Here is a 16,280-nt window from a genome sequence, read left to right on the forward strand (position 1 = left end):
TCCTGTGTTAGGTGTTTAATAGTCTTTATAGACATAAAATAGTAATTTAATCACCAACTTTTATGGCACTTTTATGACTTCGAGAATTTGATAAATCCCCCTGAATGGTTCCTGAATGTCTAGAACCAATTCCTATCATTGAAGACCACAAATAGGATATCCAAGAGTACAACTCCACCATTATACCATGCAACCTTTATATGTAATTCTTGGATCTGACACTTCAAAAATGCCATGACGGCTGAAGAAGTCAACACAACACTGGAGTATGCTATACATAAAAGCAAACCCAACCTGTAGGACTGGACATCTTTTGCAGTGCAAAGTATTGAATTTTTCCTATTTCGTATCGTTGTAAATAAAATATCAAGACAGCTATTCACAGTTAATTCTTTATCTGCGGGAGAACTGTTTATACGTAGTACGATAGAAAGGCACAAATAATAAATAACTTATGCAGTGGGAACACTAGCCTTAGGTAGACCTGAAATGTTTCATTTTATCACTATAAAAACACAGCAAGGCATGAAGTATAAGCGGTATAACAAGGGCACTAGCTCTTCCATCATACAGTAAACTCCTGCCAGCACTGAGATCTTTCACTGTGATACTCTAGTTATATTTGTCAGAGATCAGAGATTCTGTGAAACTTGCTGTTTTCATTGATTATGCAGTAAAACGAAATTAGCGCTTGTTTTCGTGTTTCCCGGTTCCATGCTGGGTCAAACGTAATATTGCTAATTTGTCTGAAAGAAATATTAGAGTACATTGATAACTTTTTTGTTTTACATACCGCTACATAGTGCACCACAGCAATACTATTGACTACTGTTGGGATAAGTTTCATTTACACTGGATGATCCTAATCGCAAATCTATTAGAAAGACGTTGATTGGCACAATGCAAAGTGAATGGGGGAACTGTTGCAACTTCACTAGTTCCTTCTTTATTTGGCGGCAGTGTTTATGGGCAGAAAATCCCTGTTCAGACAGTAGTTATCTCTATGTACGTTGCAATAAGCCAACCACAGTTACGTAGCACAGGGACACTTATATGTGACTTATATTTTGCAGCATTCCCTACCAAGTAAGACTTCCTTGTACATTAGATGTAGATCCACTTTCAACAGGTAATGTGTATGGAGACTTCCCAACTCGATAATGAGTTGTATGTCACTGCCCATTCTTCTGTTCTTGCTCTGCCATTTCATTACACATACTGTACATGCATGTGTATGGATAAGTCCAGGGCTATTGGATGAACAAACATTCAATTCATACATCCTTAACCCAATGTAGTCTAACCTTTTGCGTCAGGTAGAAATATGAAGGATACACCTTTGTTTTGGGTATATTATGAGAAAGTCAATTGCAATTTAATTGAATAACAGGCATAAGACAGTCATGTATGTATGAAGAAGAGCAACTCTTTAAATTAGTAGGTCAAAAGAGTAAAATTGAAGATTCTGGAGAAACAATATTTGTGTGGTCACCGGAAGAAAATCTTAATATTTTAAGATTCGTATTTAATATTAATGTCCAGGTTGTACAACTGGCTGCGGAGATATAATATATTGTTGCTCCGAATGTCAAATAATCTATTAGCTATTATGAATAGGTTACTAGTCTACTAGGTTATTGGTTCCTATGAGTTGCAGTTTGCACTTTTTATTTTCTTAGTACCCTTTTACTTTTTAATTTTTTACTTAGGAATAAAATGCTAAAAATTGCTTTTTAGAGCCATATATATATAGTGTTATATTTAATTTCTAATGTGTTGTGGAATAGGTCGGTGCTATAGGAATAAAGATCATTATTTATTATACTTAAGGCTTATGCCGATGATGGCTCAGTGGTTAGCACTGGTGCCTAACACAACAGTACTGGGATTTTAGGGTCCAATCCCAATTCTGGTAGTTAATTGGCCTCCTATCAAACTGACTTTGGGATGTGTGTATTGTTGAGAGGTAATTTGATTGTGATCCCCATTGGGAATACTGCTTAGGAATAGGCTGGTGTTTTATAAGCAATAAAGAAATTAATATGGCATAAAGATATGTAACATATAATATTTGAAGTGTTTACGTTAAATGGGATCCAGTTAAAATCTAAAATTGCTTAAATAGTGTCAAAACACCATAAAAATTGGTGTGTGTTGTAAAACAATGGATATACCTTTACAAAATAGGACAATTTAATGGAAATGGATTTAGTAAATTTACAATATATGTATATAGGATGGCTGAGATGTGAGCAAAGTATAAAATACAAGTCTATGACCGACTTTAATAACTTTGGCTAAGAGATTTAATTAACTATATTTATAACATCTTGGACACCCCCATGCAAGGTCTCTAATATTAATTAATACATTAACTAGTAAGCTAACCAATTTGTTGTTAATTGTTTCGTTCCATTATGTATTATTGATGAGTTCACATGAGTCGTGATTTCTCCTGAGACTACTTGATAAATCTGTTGAATAATCTTGTCTAAGGCGCTGAATTACATTGTACCACGTAACAACAAAAACATTGCGCTTCTTTTACACGGCTTTATTCCTACTAGACCAAGTTAAATATATCCATGAGTTTCTATGTTTATTGGAAACTATATCAACAACATTATTCTCCCTCTTCTTCTCGCCTCTAGACTCGGTTTGTTGAGGAGCGGCATAGGCAATTGTAAAATATTGTAAAAACAAACAATTACATCTTAAATTTCATATTCGCTGGTAACGTTGTGATTTCCATAGAACTATTTAATTAAAGGACAACGATTCTAAAATATCACTTATTTCTGTACAGAAATTTAAGTTTTTATTTGAAATGGAAATAGAACGATCTAATTGTTTTTAAAACCATAACAATATAAAATGTAGCAGTTCTGCAGGTTTATAAGACAAGCATTGCACAAATTTGCAACTCATTATTACTTACTACTGGCCTCAAGATATTGGGGGAATTTAGTATCTTGCTCATGCCAAAAGATGTGTGCACAGTACAGATTCTTTTCTTATAATTCTTTCGACATGACCATTTATTAATAAGATGTTTACTAAAATCTATGAATAGAATACTTAAAAAATGTCTGACTGGTGGGATTCCACTTATAGGAATCATCACCGATTGCTGAAATAAAAGGGGGCCAAGAATCCTTGTTATGTTTTTGAAATATATGAGACTGATTCGGTACACATAGGTTCACATTGCTCTATGACATATGTCATCGCATGGGAATAACAGATATTTAATGAGTGATGCAGACAGACCCCTGTCATTTGAAAAAGAAAGCTTCTGTCATGTTTTTTGCTTTTCTAATAGAAAAATAGGTTCTGCATGCAGAACCTTTCTTCTATTACCAAGAAAGATTAAGGAAAGGTTTGAAGGGCAGGTGAAGGGGACTCCGTCTGTCTCTACTACATCATAATGGTAGTGTGGGCATTCCCTAATGTGCAAACTAATTTTTAAGGTATACATCGAGGTATGCCAAATGCCACCAATATATTTATCTACAAACTCCTTGCAGATCTTGTCCTTGGTTGGATTTGAACCACTGAGCCACCGTGCTGTGTCTCTCTCTCCCTCTCTCTCTCTCTATCTCTCTCTTTCTCTCTCCTTACTGTCTGTCTATCTATCTATCTATCTATCTATCTATCTATCTATCTATCTATCTATACACACTTAGTAACCGATCAGGTAACTCTCTCCAGTCAAGCTTCAGAGTTTCCATCAGCGTGGTCACCTATTATTTCACCAACCGCCCAGGCAGGTTACTAGATAGGAGACAATGAAAGCAGCAGGAATAACCCTTCTGTTCATAACCATAAGCACTTTTACATACTGTAAATACCGCAGATAGGGACTTCGGCTCATCTTTGGACTTTCTCAACCTATGTGTTAAACACCCATGCAAAATAATGGTCTAAAGTATTGGGTAGAATGTACAATACAACTTAGCAATTACTATTTTGTATTGTCCTTGTTTGTTTTTAAGCCCCTTGTATTATTCTTGCAAGTGTATAAAGAGATATCAAAAATTTTGGTAGAAAATGTGCAGTCATTTTTCATATTGAGTAATATCTCCTAAAATGTATATATTTCAAGCTTCATGATAATATTTCTTTAAATTAGCTTTGTATCCTCTGGAGATTTCACAATCATATTAGAAAAGTCATGAGAGAGACTTTCCAAGCACTCTTCAAAATTGCCTGTTTAATAAAACAATATTCTGTAGGCTTCTTATTAGACACCTGAGATCAGTCTCGCTGCCCTCACTCTGGGCCACATAAGAGTACATTAGTTTAGCTTTTCATAAACATGTGTGCAAGAAAACAATTAGTTCTTTTTTGTTAATAAATCACATCGAACGTAATTATTTTATTCATCACTTGTGTTGTACAAGTAGTGAATTAACTTCAGATTGCCTTAAGGGAACCTCCTGTAGCTAGAAGTCCTATATTTACGATAACCAATGTGCCGACAGAAATTCGTATCACCAAACAGGTACAATTGGCCTCAGCATTTGTTGAACTGGTTTTTACATCCTAAACTATATTTTGTATCCCTGGCATGAAGCTACCCTGTAGTGCCCCCACAGGACCAATTAAGTATTACAAGGTGCCCATTTGTATTAAAGGGGTTCTTTGCCTTGGAGAAATGCTAAAACAGTTGATAAACAGTAGAGTACAAAGTATCCAGTGCTGGGACCCCTAGTGACATGTTGTAATTTGTGGGGGAATCTGAAGGTCAAGGCCCCTTTAAAGATGCATATATAGATCTGTAATGGGAGGGGATCAACTAAAATTAAAATATATATATATTGATGCTTATTGAAACATCTTTAAATTGTTCAATGATCTGTAATGAATAGTCACATCAAAGATCATTCACAGAAAGACATGCAGAAAAGAATTGATCGGCCTAGAAATGAGCATTTATTTAGTTATTGGCTGATTTTTGCCCTGTATACACATTTCATAGTGGTTGTGTTTGGTATTGCAAGCAGGCAATGTGACTCATTAACGTGTCCTCACGGGCCTGCAATTACTGATAAATAAATTACCAATGTATTACCAATAAATAAACATCAACCCATTAGGTAATGTAATAGTGTATAAGAGGCTAAACAAATATATAATAGAGGATAAATAAGGCAGCATAGGCCTGGTTCACATCTGCGTCGGGAATCAATTCGGGGGAGCCCGCATGGGGACCACTCTGAAAGGACTACCGAACATATTGGCAAGCGGTGTGCAGTGAATGCACAGTAAAGTAGATCATGAACTACTTTTCTGTCCGTATGTACCATGTGGAGACTGTTAGGAAAGCACATGGACCCCTTATTATAGTCTATGGAGTCCATGTGCTTTCACTGCACACCGCTTGCCAATGCATTCAGTAGTCCGTTCGGGAGGTCGAACGGATTACCGACACAGTTGTGAACCAGGCCTAACTCAGGTGGAGTGATATATGGCCATAGTATGCCCCTTAAATATATACCAAAATATAATCAAATAGTATACACCTGCAATAGGTCATGGGGGCACACCGGCACGTAAGCGTCCTAAGCAAAGACTGCAACTTTTTACATTTTTTATTGCTGTTTGCACTATTTTTAAAAAAGGAAAGATCTAAAATCTGTGTTACATTGCGCCTGCACACATGGGACTGGGCTTTGTAATGCATAGATTACAATTCTTTATGTGCAAGTGCATTACAAACATGGCCCCATAGGCCATCCACCAAAAATTACTACTTTTTAATCATACATTTTACAACAGAAACTGTTACAAAAACATGATCATTTCCCCTATCGTGTTGTTGGACAACCCTATAAATCCTATTGATGCTTTATTCAATTTGTTGATTTCGTCTTTGCATAGAGACAACGCAGAATCCACTTATATCATTAGCAGCTAAACAAATGTGGGCATTGCCGGAATAAATGTAGCACCAACTTTTTCTTTGTTTAAATTATCAAATCATTAGCGGCGGCAGCAAATTAATCCCACAATTAAATCAGTTTCACTTCAGTCGCTAGAATGAGGCAAAGCTGCTTATTGTTAGAATAAATGCCTTCTTTGTCTTTTTAGTCACAATTGTACAGAAACCATTGGGAATTTCTTAATCTTCTATTGACGAAAAATAAAAAAAGATTTGGGCTGATGGTTTCTGGCAGGTGTGGCGGCAAATAATACTTAAGCAGATGGACACATTAAAATAAGTGATATCATCACTGGCGGTATGATAGCACTACCTCAGGCAGAACATTTTCTATAAAGATGTCACCACTTCATGCATCAGTTTTTCAATTTTTTGGTGGTGTGCATGGAAAACACAAAAGCCCTGTCCGTTTTCCCAGGCTTTCTGTTACAATAGTGACTAAGCACATTGAAGGTTAAAGAGTTTCATTTCATGTTTGTCACTTCTCTAGCAAATCTGTGATTTGTTTCGGTGAACAAAGGCTGGGAAGAAACTTGACAGATATCCACTGGGGATGCAATTGAGACCACTAAGCCCCATTGCTTTGTGAAGAAAGTTTGATTAAGGATGGAGATGACAAGGAATTGTGAGAAAGTGTGTGTATGCTTTCCTCTTATGTACAAGGCCACAACCATCTGTATGGTATTTCGTCTGATGGAATGCACCTTTTTGAACAATTCAATACAAGGGATCACACCAAACATTCTGACCTCGGGCAACAAAATAATCCGTTTGATGGGAGTGTCTCTTAATATAGCATCATACAAAATGTTTTATGTGGCTGGTAATACAGAACATGGTGCGTTGATGGTCTTATGATGTATGGCAGCACTTTGAGAAGTATAAAAATAATCAGAAGACAACGAAAGTTTGATAAATAAGCCTTAAATGAAAAATTTTAATAATAAAAAGTATAATCTAAAAAATTTTTAAATTTGTAGACCTATAATGTACCTTAGAAAATAATTGTACCATGTATAACATTGGGCGGTAGGGTGTCTTTGTGTCACCATATTGGTAGGTCAACATACTGGGGGGGGGAGGTTGCTTTCTGCTTCTAACTTGCTCAGGCCCGGTTGCATTCGTGTTTTCGTTCTGGGAGTTCGGCTTCCAGGACTTTTCTCTCCGCATGCTTCGTGCGGAAACTGAACGGAAACCACACGGACCCCTTATAGTCTATGGGGACAGCGTGTTTTCCCAGGTAACCACTTTTCTATGCATATAGGTTTCCATTTTGGGGGGGGGGAAGTGGCATTCCTAAATGGAAACTCGAACGCTGATGTGAACCGGGCCTCATATCCACAGATAAAATCACTAGCATTTCTAGCCAACATGAACCTACCCCATGGCCTTTGCCATGTGCATAAGGCCTAAACCAGGCCATACACATTACATAGTCATATAAAGCAATCAATTTCAGAAGGATCCCCTGATCTCATGTGTATGTGGGCCTCCTAGTTGTTCCTCCCCAGCAAAAAAGCAGGAATCGTAATCTCCAAAACCTTATCTTTTCAGAGTCCATTGAATTCCATCATTAGAATTTTTATGTGGTTGCAAAATGTTTGGCCCAACAAATACCTGTCATTTTGGTTACCTGCCTAAATTTCCTTTGTAGTCACAAAGTGATAGGTGGACAAGAATTTTTAATTCAAAACATGTGAATAACATTTACCGTATATACTCGAGTATAAGCCAACCCGAGTATAAGCCGACCCCCCTAATTTTACCACAAAAAACTGGGAAAACTTATTGACTTGAGTATAAACCTAGGGGGGGAAATGCAGCAGCAACTGGAAAATTTGAAAAATTAAAATGGTTGGAGTTTTTGGGTGCAGTAGGTGCTGGGAAAGGGGAAGGGGTGTTTTGGTTGTCTGTCTGCCCCTTCCCTGAGCTTGAGGACTGGGGTTTTTTCCCCCACTTGGAATTCAGCCTGGCTGAATATAGGGGATCTGCAGTGCTCCTATTAACCCCTTCCTGACGGAACAGGAGCACTGCAGATCCCCTATATTCAGTAGACCGGGCACTGTCACACACAGGGATACCTAATGTGTTTGTGTTTCACAGTAATTTTCTACTTTTGTATGTATTCTAGGGAAAGGAGGGATTTAGAACTTTTATTTTTTTAAAAAAAAAACCTTCTTTTTTGTTTTTTTATCTTATGAGAGATTCTATATATTGATATTGTGGCTGGTCATAGACCCCCCTCCCTCCTAAAAAAAAAATTTTTTTTTGCTGCCTCGAGTATAAGCCAAGGGGGGCTTTTTCAGCACAAAAACTGTGCTGAAAAATTCGGCTTATACTCGAGTATATACGGTATTTTCCCTTTGGAAAATACAAGAATTCCTGATTTACACAAATGATATTTGCATGTAAATAGAACGCGTAAATGTCCACCTGATAAGGGTCAAAGCTGCGTCCACGTCACCATTTCACCAAGCTCAACTTTTTGAACCCCTCTACTTCTTCACACCTGCTTTTGGCTATGACGGTTTATTTATTATGTATATGTGTGTGCACTTTTTTATTTTTTGCTTCTATTATGAAAAGTATAGGAAAAACCTAAAACCTATTTCTATAAATACACTCTTTGTTTTCGGCGTGGTAAAAAAAAAAATGTTGGAAAAAAATGACTTGTTTAAACACAATCTTTAAACATGCCAAGTGTGAATAGGCACTTAGACTACATAAGACATAAAACCCAGGGCCTTACTCTTCATTCTATTTTGTTCCTATTAAGCCAAGACGTGTTTCATGGATGAATAGAGTGGCGCTCTAGATAAATGTTCTCTCCCCTCACTGTAATCTTGCATGACACTCCTATTTATTTGATTTACAAATCAGTATTAAGAAATACATTGTTTTAATAAGATAAGACAGAGGAATACATCATTATGCATTTTGTAACTAATCTACTATTTGCCTTCTCCCATGAGAAACTATGCAATTTATTTAGCAGTTCATTAGGCCCAGCAGCAATATCTATACATGGTACATACACACTGATCCATTTTGTTTGGTAACAGATTGTGGATGAAAGGAAACCATTCATTTATTACTTGCTTGCTATAATTACTACGGCACTAATTACGGCAAATCACTGACATGCCAGTTGAATGAGTGTCACAGCAATGTACAACAATACAACCTGAAAAATGACTTTTTTTGTAATTCGACGGCGTCATCTCTTATATAGGGAGTTTTTTGTTCGCCTATTAGACGTTGAAAAGTGTTTATCGTTGCTAAGTGTTTTACTGTTATTTTATATTGCAGTTTGACGGTGATAACATGTACATGAGTATGTCAGAGCCAAACCAGGACTACGTGCCAGCAAGCCAGGTGGGTTAATTAATCTTCTATGCCTTGTTTCAAATTGTAATTAAACAAATTCAAAGAGCTGCATTGCAAATGAGTGGCACTATCCATAACTGCCGCAATCAGGAATTATCATAATTTATCAACAAAGCATTTAAGCCTTTTTTGCCACTTAATGAGATGGGGCTGATAAAAAAAAAAAAAAAATTAAAAAAATAAATAAAAATAACACGTTGTTTGCTGAGAAATATTACCTTGTTCGCTCTCCGGCGTGTAAGCAGCTGTTTTACCAGCGTGATCCTTCTTAAACAGTTGTTTTTACCTTTAGGAATAAACTCTTTACAGGTGCCGCTTATTTGGATTTGTAACTGCAGACGAGTTAATCATTTTAAGCTGCTCATGTCACTGAATGTTTTAATTAGAAATGAGAAACAAGCTGAGATCCGGCACATATTTCATGGTTAAAGTTTTTATCTGGAATTTATTGGCATGAAAACAGAGCAGCGGGATGCACGTCGCAAATTACACCTTAACTAAATAAAAATGTATTAAACAGAAAGGTACTAATAGATCGGAAGAGGATTTTTGGAGGAGGGAGGGTTTTTTCTTGTTCTTGGTGGCTTGTTGATTTCCTTGGGTTATCGATATTATCCAAAGGAGGTTGGACAAAAAGTATTCAGCACATCCCCATGCATTGACCTTATTGAGTCTTTGTGTGTTCCATTACTTTTAGTCTGGCTTCACACAGGTGGGTTCAGTCCACGAGATAGAAGCCAGATTATTGGCCATATTGCCTGGACCAAACCCTGATCCAGGACCCAAACTTTCAGTATCATAGTAATTTGCTATCCTGATTTCTCACGGCTCTACTGTTCGTGAACAAAAATGGCTACATGGTTATCACAGAATGGTAGAGCGCTGGTTAGCTTAAGGTAGGTTCACACTAGCATTTGGCTTTCTGTTCTTTGAGTCCACTTAGGGACTCGAAGAGCAGAGACCTAATCTGCTTAAGGCCGGGGCACCACGGGCCGTAAACGCCACGATTTGCCCGCGGTGGAAATCCCACAGGACAAAATCACAGCGTATTACAGTACTTGCAAAGTGGATGGGATTCATGCCATAGCAACCCGTGGAGCAGAAAGGGATCGGTGACGTTACTCACATATGTCAGCTCTTCTTTCCAGTGACCATGGAAGCCACTGATTGGTCTCAGCAGTCATGTGAGCTTCCTGGCCTGTGAACCTCAGATGGAAAAGTGGAAAGGGGACCAGGAACAAACAACTGAGTACTGGGGACAGTTGAATATTTTTTTTACACCTCCCCTCCTCAGATTACTCGATATCCTGGACATTCCCTTTAATACAAATCACCTGTTAACACGCCAGTTTGCCTAAAGACAAAATATTCCATTTATAACCTACCATTTTAATGCTACTTTAAAATAAATGGTTCAATCCATATGAATAGAGAATATGGTTCTTCTTTCCAACAGTATTTCAGGGTACTTACCTCACTGATTCCCCTCTGGGCTCATTCTGATACTACCGAGTCTCCCCACCGATCTCTACTTCCTTGTCCTGTATTAGGAAATACATCTAAGCCAATCACTGGCTCCGGTGTATCAAGAGGACCCGGAACTAGAGACAGGGGGTGGGATCAGGTAGAGGAAGTGCAGGATCGGGTGAGATTTGGCATATAAGGATTGCTTCTTTTATTTTTTTATCCATTCTTAGCCTTTGATAAAAAAGCATTTATTAGCCAAAAACCATTGTAATGGCCAATCGCCTTCCCGATATTTCACGCCCCCATATTTATTCCCATTATAACAATATTGTAAACCTTCAGCCGATATTTAATACATGTACATTATGCTGCTCGCTCCTGCTTGACCAGCACATGCCCACACCATGCTGACTTGATAACATTTGCAGATGGGTGAATAAAGATATGCGTGATATTATACTATACGCGGTAATAAATTACTCCTTTCCCAGCAGTTCATGCACATAATTATATTACTAATATACATTATTGTAAAATATACTTGCTCATCAGATTTTCTTCATTGTAAAATATGTAACATCTTCTAATCATAATGTATCGATCAATAAAATGACATGTTTGTGAAATGTCTTGCTGGGATTGTTTATAGCAATGCCTTATCCAGTATATTGATTTCTTTTTCATTTTCTCATTATTTTCACTGACATGGAATGTATATAGAACATTATATTAAATTCTAGAATTTTAATGTCATCTTTACTAATATTTCATAGTGATTTTCACTTCTCAAGTTACTATTGGCAAATCCTTTAATAATGTATTTCTTATCATCATTTTAGTCACAGTGGGTTCTCCTATTTAATATGTCGCACCTCTTCCTCTTTTGCCGTATTTTTCGTCATTGCATAACAATGTTAAAGAAAAGAATAGATGATAGAAGTCTCCGTACACATATACGTTAGCATTGCATAAAATGCCAAATTTACCTCTATCCCAAGAATTCTGCATTTTTGGTTGGTTCCAGGGGCATAGAAGTAGAAGTTATCCTGGACAAAGTTGTCCAGGACCTATCCCTAGCCAATGGATCCTTCCCCTACACCTTCAAATATGCCACTGTCACTCCTATACTTAAGAAACCGTCCCTCGACCCGTCCTCTCCAGCCAACTATCGTCCCATCTCACTGCTCTCGTACGCCTCAAAACTGCTTGAGCAACACGTCCACTCTGAACTCTCCTCCTATCTCTTGTCCAACCTGCTCTTTGACAGACTCCAGTCAGACTTCAGACCCCGTCACTCCACTGAAACTTCCCTAACAAAAGTCACCAATGACCTTCTAACTGCCAAAGCCAAGCACCATTACTCTGTCCTCCTCCTCCTTGACCTCTCCTCTGCCTTTGACACAGTTGACCACTCACTCCAGTTAGAAATTCTCTCATCCCTTGGCATCTCAGACCTGGCCCTTTCCTGGATCTCCTCATACCTCACCGACCGCACATTCAGCGTCTCCCACTCACACAACACCTCCTCACCATGCCCTCTCTCCGTAGGTGTCCCCCAAGGCTCCGTCCTAGGACCCCCTCCTGTTCTCCATCTACACCCTTGGCCTGGGCCAACTCATAAAATCTCATGGTTTTCAATACCATTGCTATGCCGATGACACCCAAATATAGATCTCTGGACCAGACATTACCTCCCTGCTGGCCAGAGTTTCAGATTGTTTAGCGGCCATAGCCTCCTTCCTCTCCTCCCGCTTTCTCAAACTCAACATGGAGAAAACGGAGTTCATCATTTTCACCCCATCCCATATGGCCACTCCACCGGACCCATCTGGCAAAGTTAACAGAACCCCACTTACCCCTGTCCCACAGGCCCAATGCCTTGGGGTAACCCTGGACTCTGACCTATCCTTCAAGTCACACGTTCAAACCCTCAACACCTCCTGCCGCCTCCAGCTCAAGAACATCCATCGAATTCGCTCCTTCCTCACCCCTGAGACTACTAAGATGCTCGTCCAGACCCTCATAATGTCCCGCTTAGACTACTGCAACACCCTTCTCCATGGATTCCCAGTAAACAATCTCGCCCCCCTCCAGTCCACCTTAAACTACACTGCTCATTTAATTCACCTCACCCCCCGATCTTCATCGGCTGCTCCCCTCTGCCAGTCCCTCCACTGGCTACCTATAGCCCAGCGAATTGAGTTCATGCTACTAACGTTAACATTCAAAGCGATCCACAACCTGTGTCCTCCATATATCTCTGAACTAATCTCCCGCTACCTACCTACACATAACCTCAGATCCTCCAATGACCTCCTACTCCACTCTGCTCTCATCCGCTCCTCACACAACCATCTCCAAGATTTCTCCCGTGCATCCCCCATACTCTGGAACTCCTTACCAAGACACATAAGACTGACCCCCACAATCACAGGCTTCAAGAAGGCCCTGAAGACTCACCTATTCAGGAAGGCCTACAACCTCCAATAACACTATCACCTCACTGCCATCTGAACAGTCTCCCTCCTCTCCTTCTGTCTCTATCCCCTTTACCACATAGATTGTACGCTACCGCGGGCAGGGCCCTCTACCCCTCTGTGCCAGTCAGTCATTGTTAGTATTATATCTACCTGTATATTTTGTGTATTGTATGTAAACGACCAAATGTAAAGCATCATGGAATTAATGGTGCTTTATAAATAAGTAATAATAATAATAAACTAAGAATTAACCCCTAAACTAAACCCCCTCCCGCTGCCTAACGTCTAGTTTACTTCAAATTTTTTTTTTTTTTTTTTTTTTTTTAAATCTATTATTACCTTATTACCAAGCTGTCTTGTGTCTGGAAACGGCTTCTCCCCTCTTCCTCTCTTTTAGTAGTAGGCAGAATAGGTTAGCTAGGGTGACGGGGGATGGTGGGAGGAGCTGGTAATGGGCGGGATTGATAGGCTAGTGAGACAGGGGGAGGGGCTAGTAGTGGGTGTGATAGTTTAACTAGTGAGACAGTGAAGGGGAGTGTACCACAGTGAGAGAAGGGGGGGCTGAATGAGCGGGACTTAGTGTAGAATCTACACAGAAAGCTGCACAACAGGAATTTACACCATATAAAAAAATACAGAGGATGCAACAGCAATCAGAGACACCCAGAAATCACTCCCAACACTACTTAAAAAATATAGGTGTACTTATTAACCCATTACTAGCACTAACAGACCTTTTTAAAAAAAAAAGATTTTCTGGCCAGAAAACCCCTTTAACCATAGGAAGTGGTATCTCAGGATAAATGAAGGAAGAAAAGTCTGGACACTTTAAGGGCCTATTCACACAGAGTAAACGCGGCACGCAATGTGCCGCGTTTACGGGACGTTTGCGCCGCGATTTTGACGGTGCATGTTTGCGGTCGTGTTAACGCGCGTTTACGCGGCGCTAACACGACCGCAAACATGCACCGTCAAAATCGTGGCGCAAACGTCCTGTAAACGTGGCGCATTGCGCGCCCATTTACTCTGTGTGAATAGGCCCTAAGGTTGAAGCCCCATGTTACGAAACTGCAACGATTTTTCCGCAACATAATGCCCATGTTGCATAATCTCTGCATTTTACAGTACCTGCAAAGTGAATGAGATTATGGCCATATCCCATCCACACATTGCAGAAGAAACATTTACAAAAACAGCTTGTGAATTATACCTACAGAAACCCTAGCGTTTCCCTATAGGTATAATAATCCAAGACTCCATAGAAAAATGTTTGCAAAAATGCATTTCCACTTGGGTTTTTTTCACAATACTTTTTTGCGTTGTTTAGCCTAAAGAGGAATGTGTTGCCAATGTTTTTTTATCTATCAAAACTAAATTCTGTTTTTACTTTCTGCTTGTAGATTATTTTTTTGATTATGAGGGCTGCTATCTTGTCTGAATTTCCGTCCGCTGATAACAGGATTGTATTGATATGCTTTAAAGATGAATAACGTAAATTTAAAAAAAAAAAAAAAAAAAGGTAATTTTATGGTGACACATTTCTTTTAAATATTGATTTTATGGTCCGCAAGTTGCAGATCAGCAACATAGACACCGCAGATGCCCGTGTCCTACCACACTCCGTGCAGTACCATGAATTCACAGCCATTACAGACCTGCTCTATTCAGTGCAGAGGCCCAGCACACCACGGATAAAATATCCGGTGGTGTAAGAGGCCACACTGAATATAATGTGTCCACAAATGGTCTGTAATTGAAAACCCTGAATTGCAGACCATTGGTAGACTTACATTACGGCCTTGTAAGATCAGCCTAAGAGAAAGGTTCGTAGCAAAATTCAGATAGGGAGTCTTGCCCAAAAATCTGCATCAAGTCAGTTTCCACTACTGGCATTCCTGCTATTAAAATAGAGGTAGACAGAGAGAAATTAGAGCAAAACCTCTTGAGACCACCACCCAAAAATACATTATATAAAGGTATTGGAAAGGTGTGGTCTTCTCAAAGAACATGGCCATGCAAAATATATGATGGGAGAAAAATATATTGCAGTATATTCAATCTGGTCTCTTCAAGAGTTGCTCTAGTCATAGTGTTTCAGTGAATAATGAGATGTATCAAACAATTAAATACGTATCTTGATACATGTTGTTAATTTTCAGCACCAAAAGTACAGATTTTATTTTTCCTTCAAAATGTCAGAAAGTGGAATGAAGAAAACTATTTGAATAGTTGTATTTTTTTATGCAACTGGCTGCCTATCCGCCGGAATATTTATTGCCACTTGTATATGCATAGTGGAAATCTTGTTCCACATTGCCCATGACTATTTTAGCATTTCCAGTTTATTTGCAACATATGTGTGTATTACATTTGCATACAATTATGCAGTTTGAGTAATAATAGAATATATTTGCATACATATGGCTTTTCTAGAAACCTGGCTCACACTCAGCAAACTTAGAAATGTGGCCACTGGATTTCCATTAGTATGGATTAACACTTAGAAATGAAATGAAGTTTTGCTATTTATTGTAGGAAATTTGTACCAGAACTATGTAGTAATTATTAGGAAACATTACATGGAATTTAATTCAAGAAGGTAAGGTTTGGCGGATGTTTTATGCAATGGAATTGGATGTGGAAAATGTTATTTCAGTTCTAATTTTCATCTGTAGCTGTAATCTGTTTTTAACTATAATACTATAACTATGGAATGATAATTAATATCCACAATAGTTCATTAAAGGGGTTGTCCCATAACAAGGATCCTATCTATACTGTTAGTTTATGTGGATTTAAGGCTTTTTCTAAATACATTGCTTTATAAAAACTGCTTTGTTTGGCCGCTATCTTAATTTATTCACTTCATTGTTTACATGCGTTTCTATGACCAAGGGCCCCGGACCACGGGCTTATCTGCTCAGTCCCTCAGTGATGTAGCTGCTTGCTCTCAGGGGGGGAGGGAGGGGCTGAGTGCTCGGCAGCAGCTCTGAGCTGTGTAT

The 16,280-nt window shown here is 38.7% G+C and overlaps 1 protein-coding gene across 2 annotated transcripts in view; it reads left to right on the forward strand.

Annotated features, from left to right (window-relative positions):
- TOX (thymocyte selection associated high mobility group box) overlaps nt 1–16,280 on the forward strand; it is a 219,660-nt gene that overhangs the window by 100,654 nt on the left and 102,726 nt on the right. For both annotated transcript variants that reach the window (XM_075270543.1, XM_075270544.1), the window contains one exon: nt 9,254–9,319. In XM_075270543.1, the coding sequence (XP_075126644.1) occupies nt 9,254–9,319 (66 nt within the window). The remainder of the gene's footprint in view (nt 1–9,253; nt 9,320–16,280) is intronic.

The sequence above is a fragment of the Leptodactylus fuscus genome, chromosome 4 (genome assembly GCF_031893055.1).
Source record: "Leptodactylus fuscus isolate aLepFus1 chromosome 4, aLepFus1.hap2, whole genome shotgun sequence".
Lineage (NCBI taxonomy): Eukaryota > Metazoa > Chordata > Amphibia > Anura > Leptodactylidae > Leptodactylus > Leptodactylus fuscus.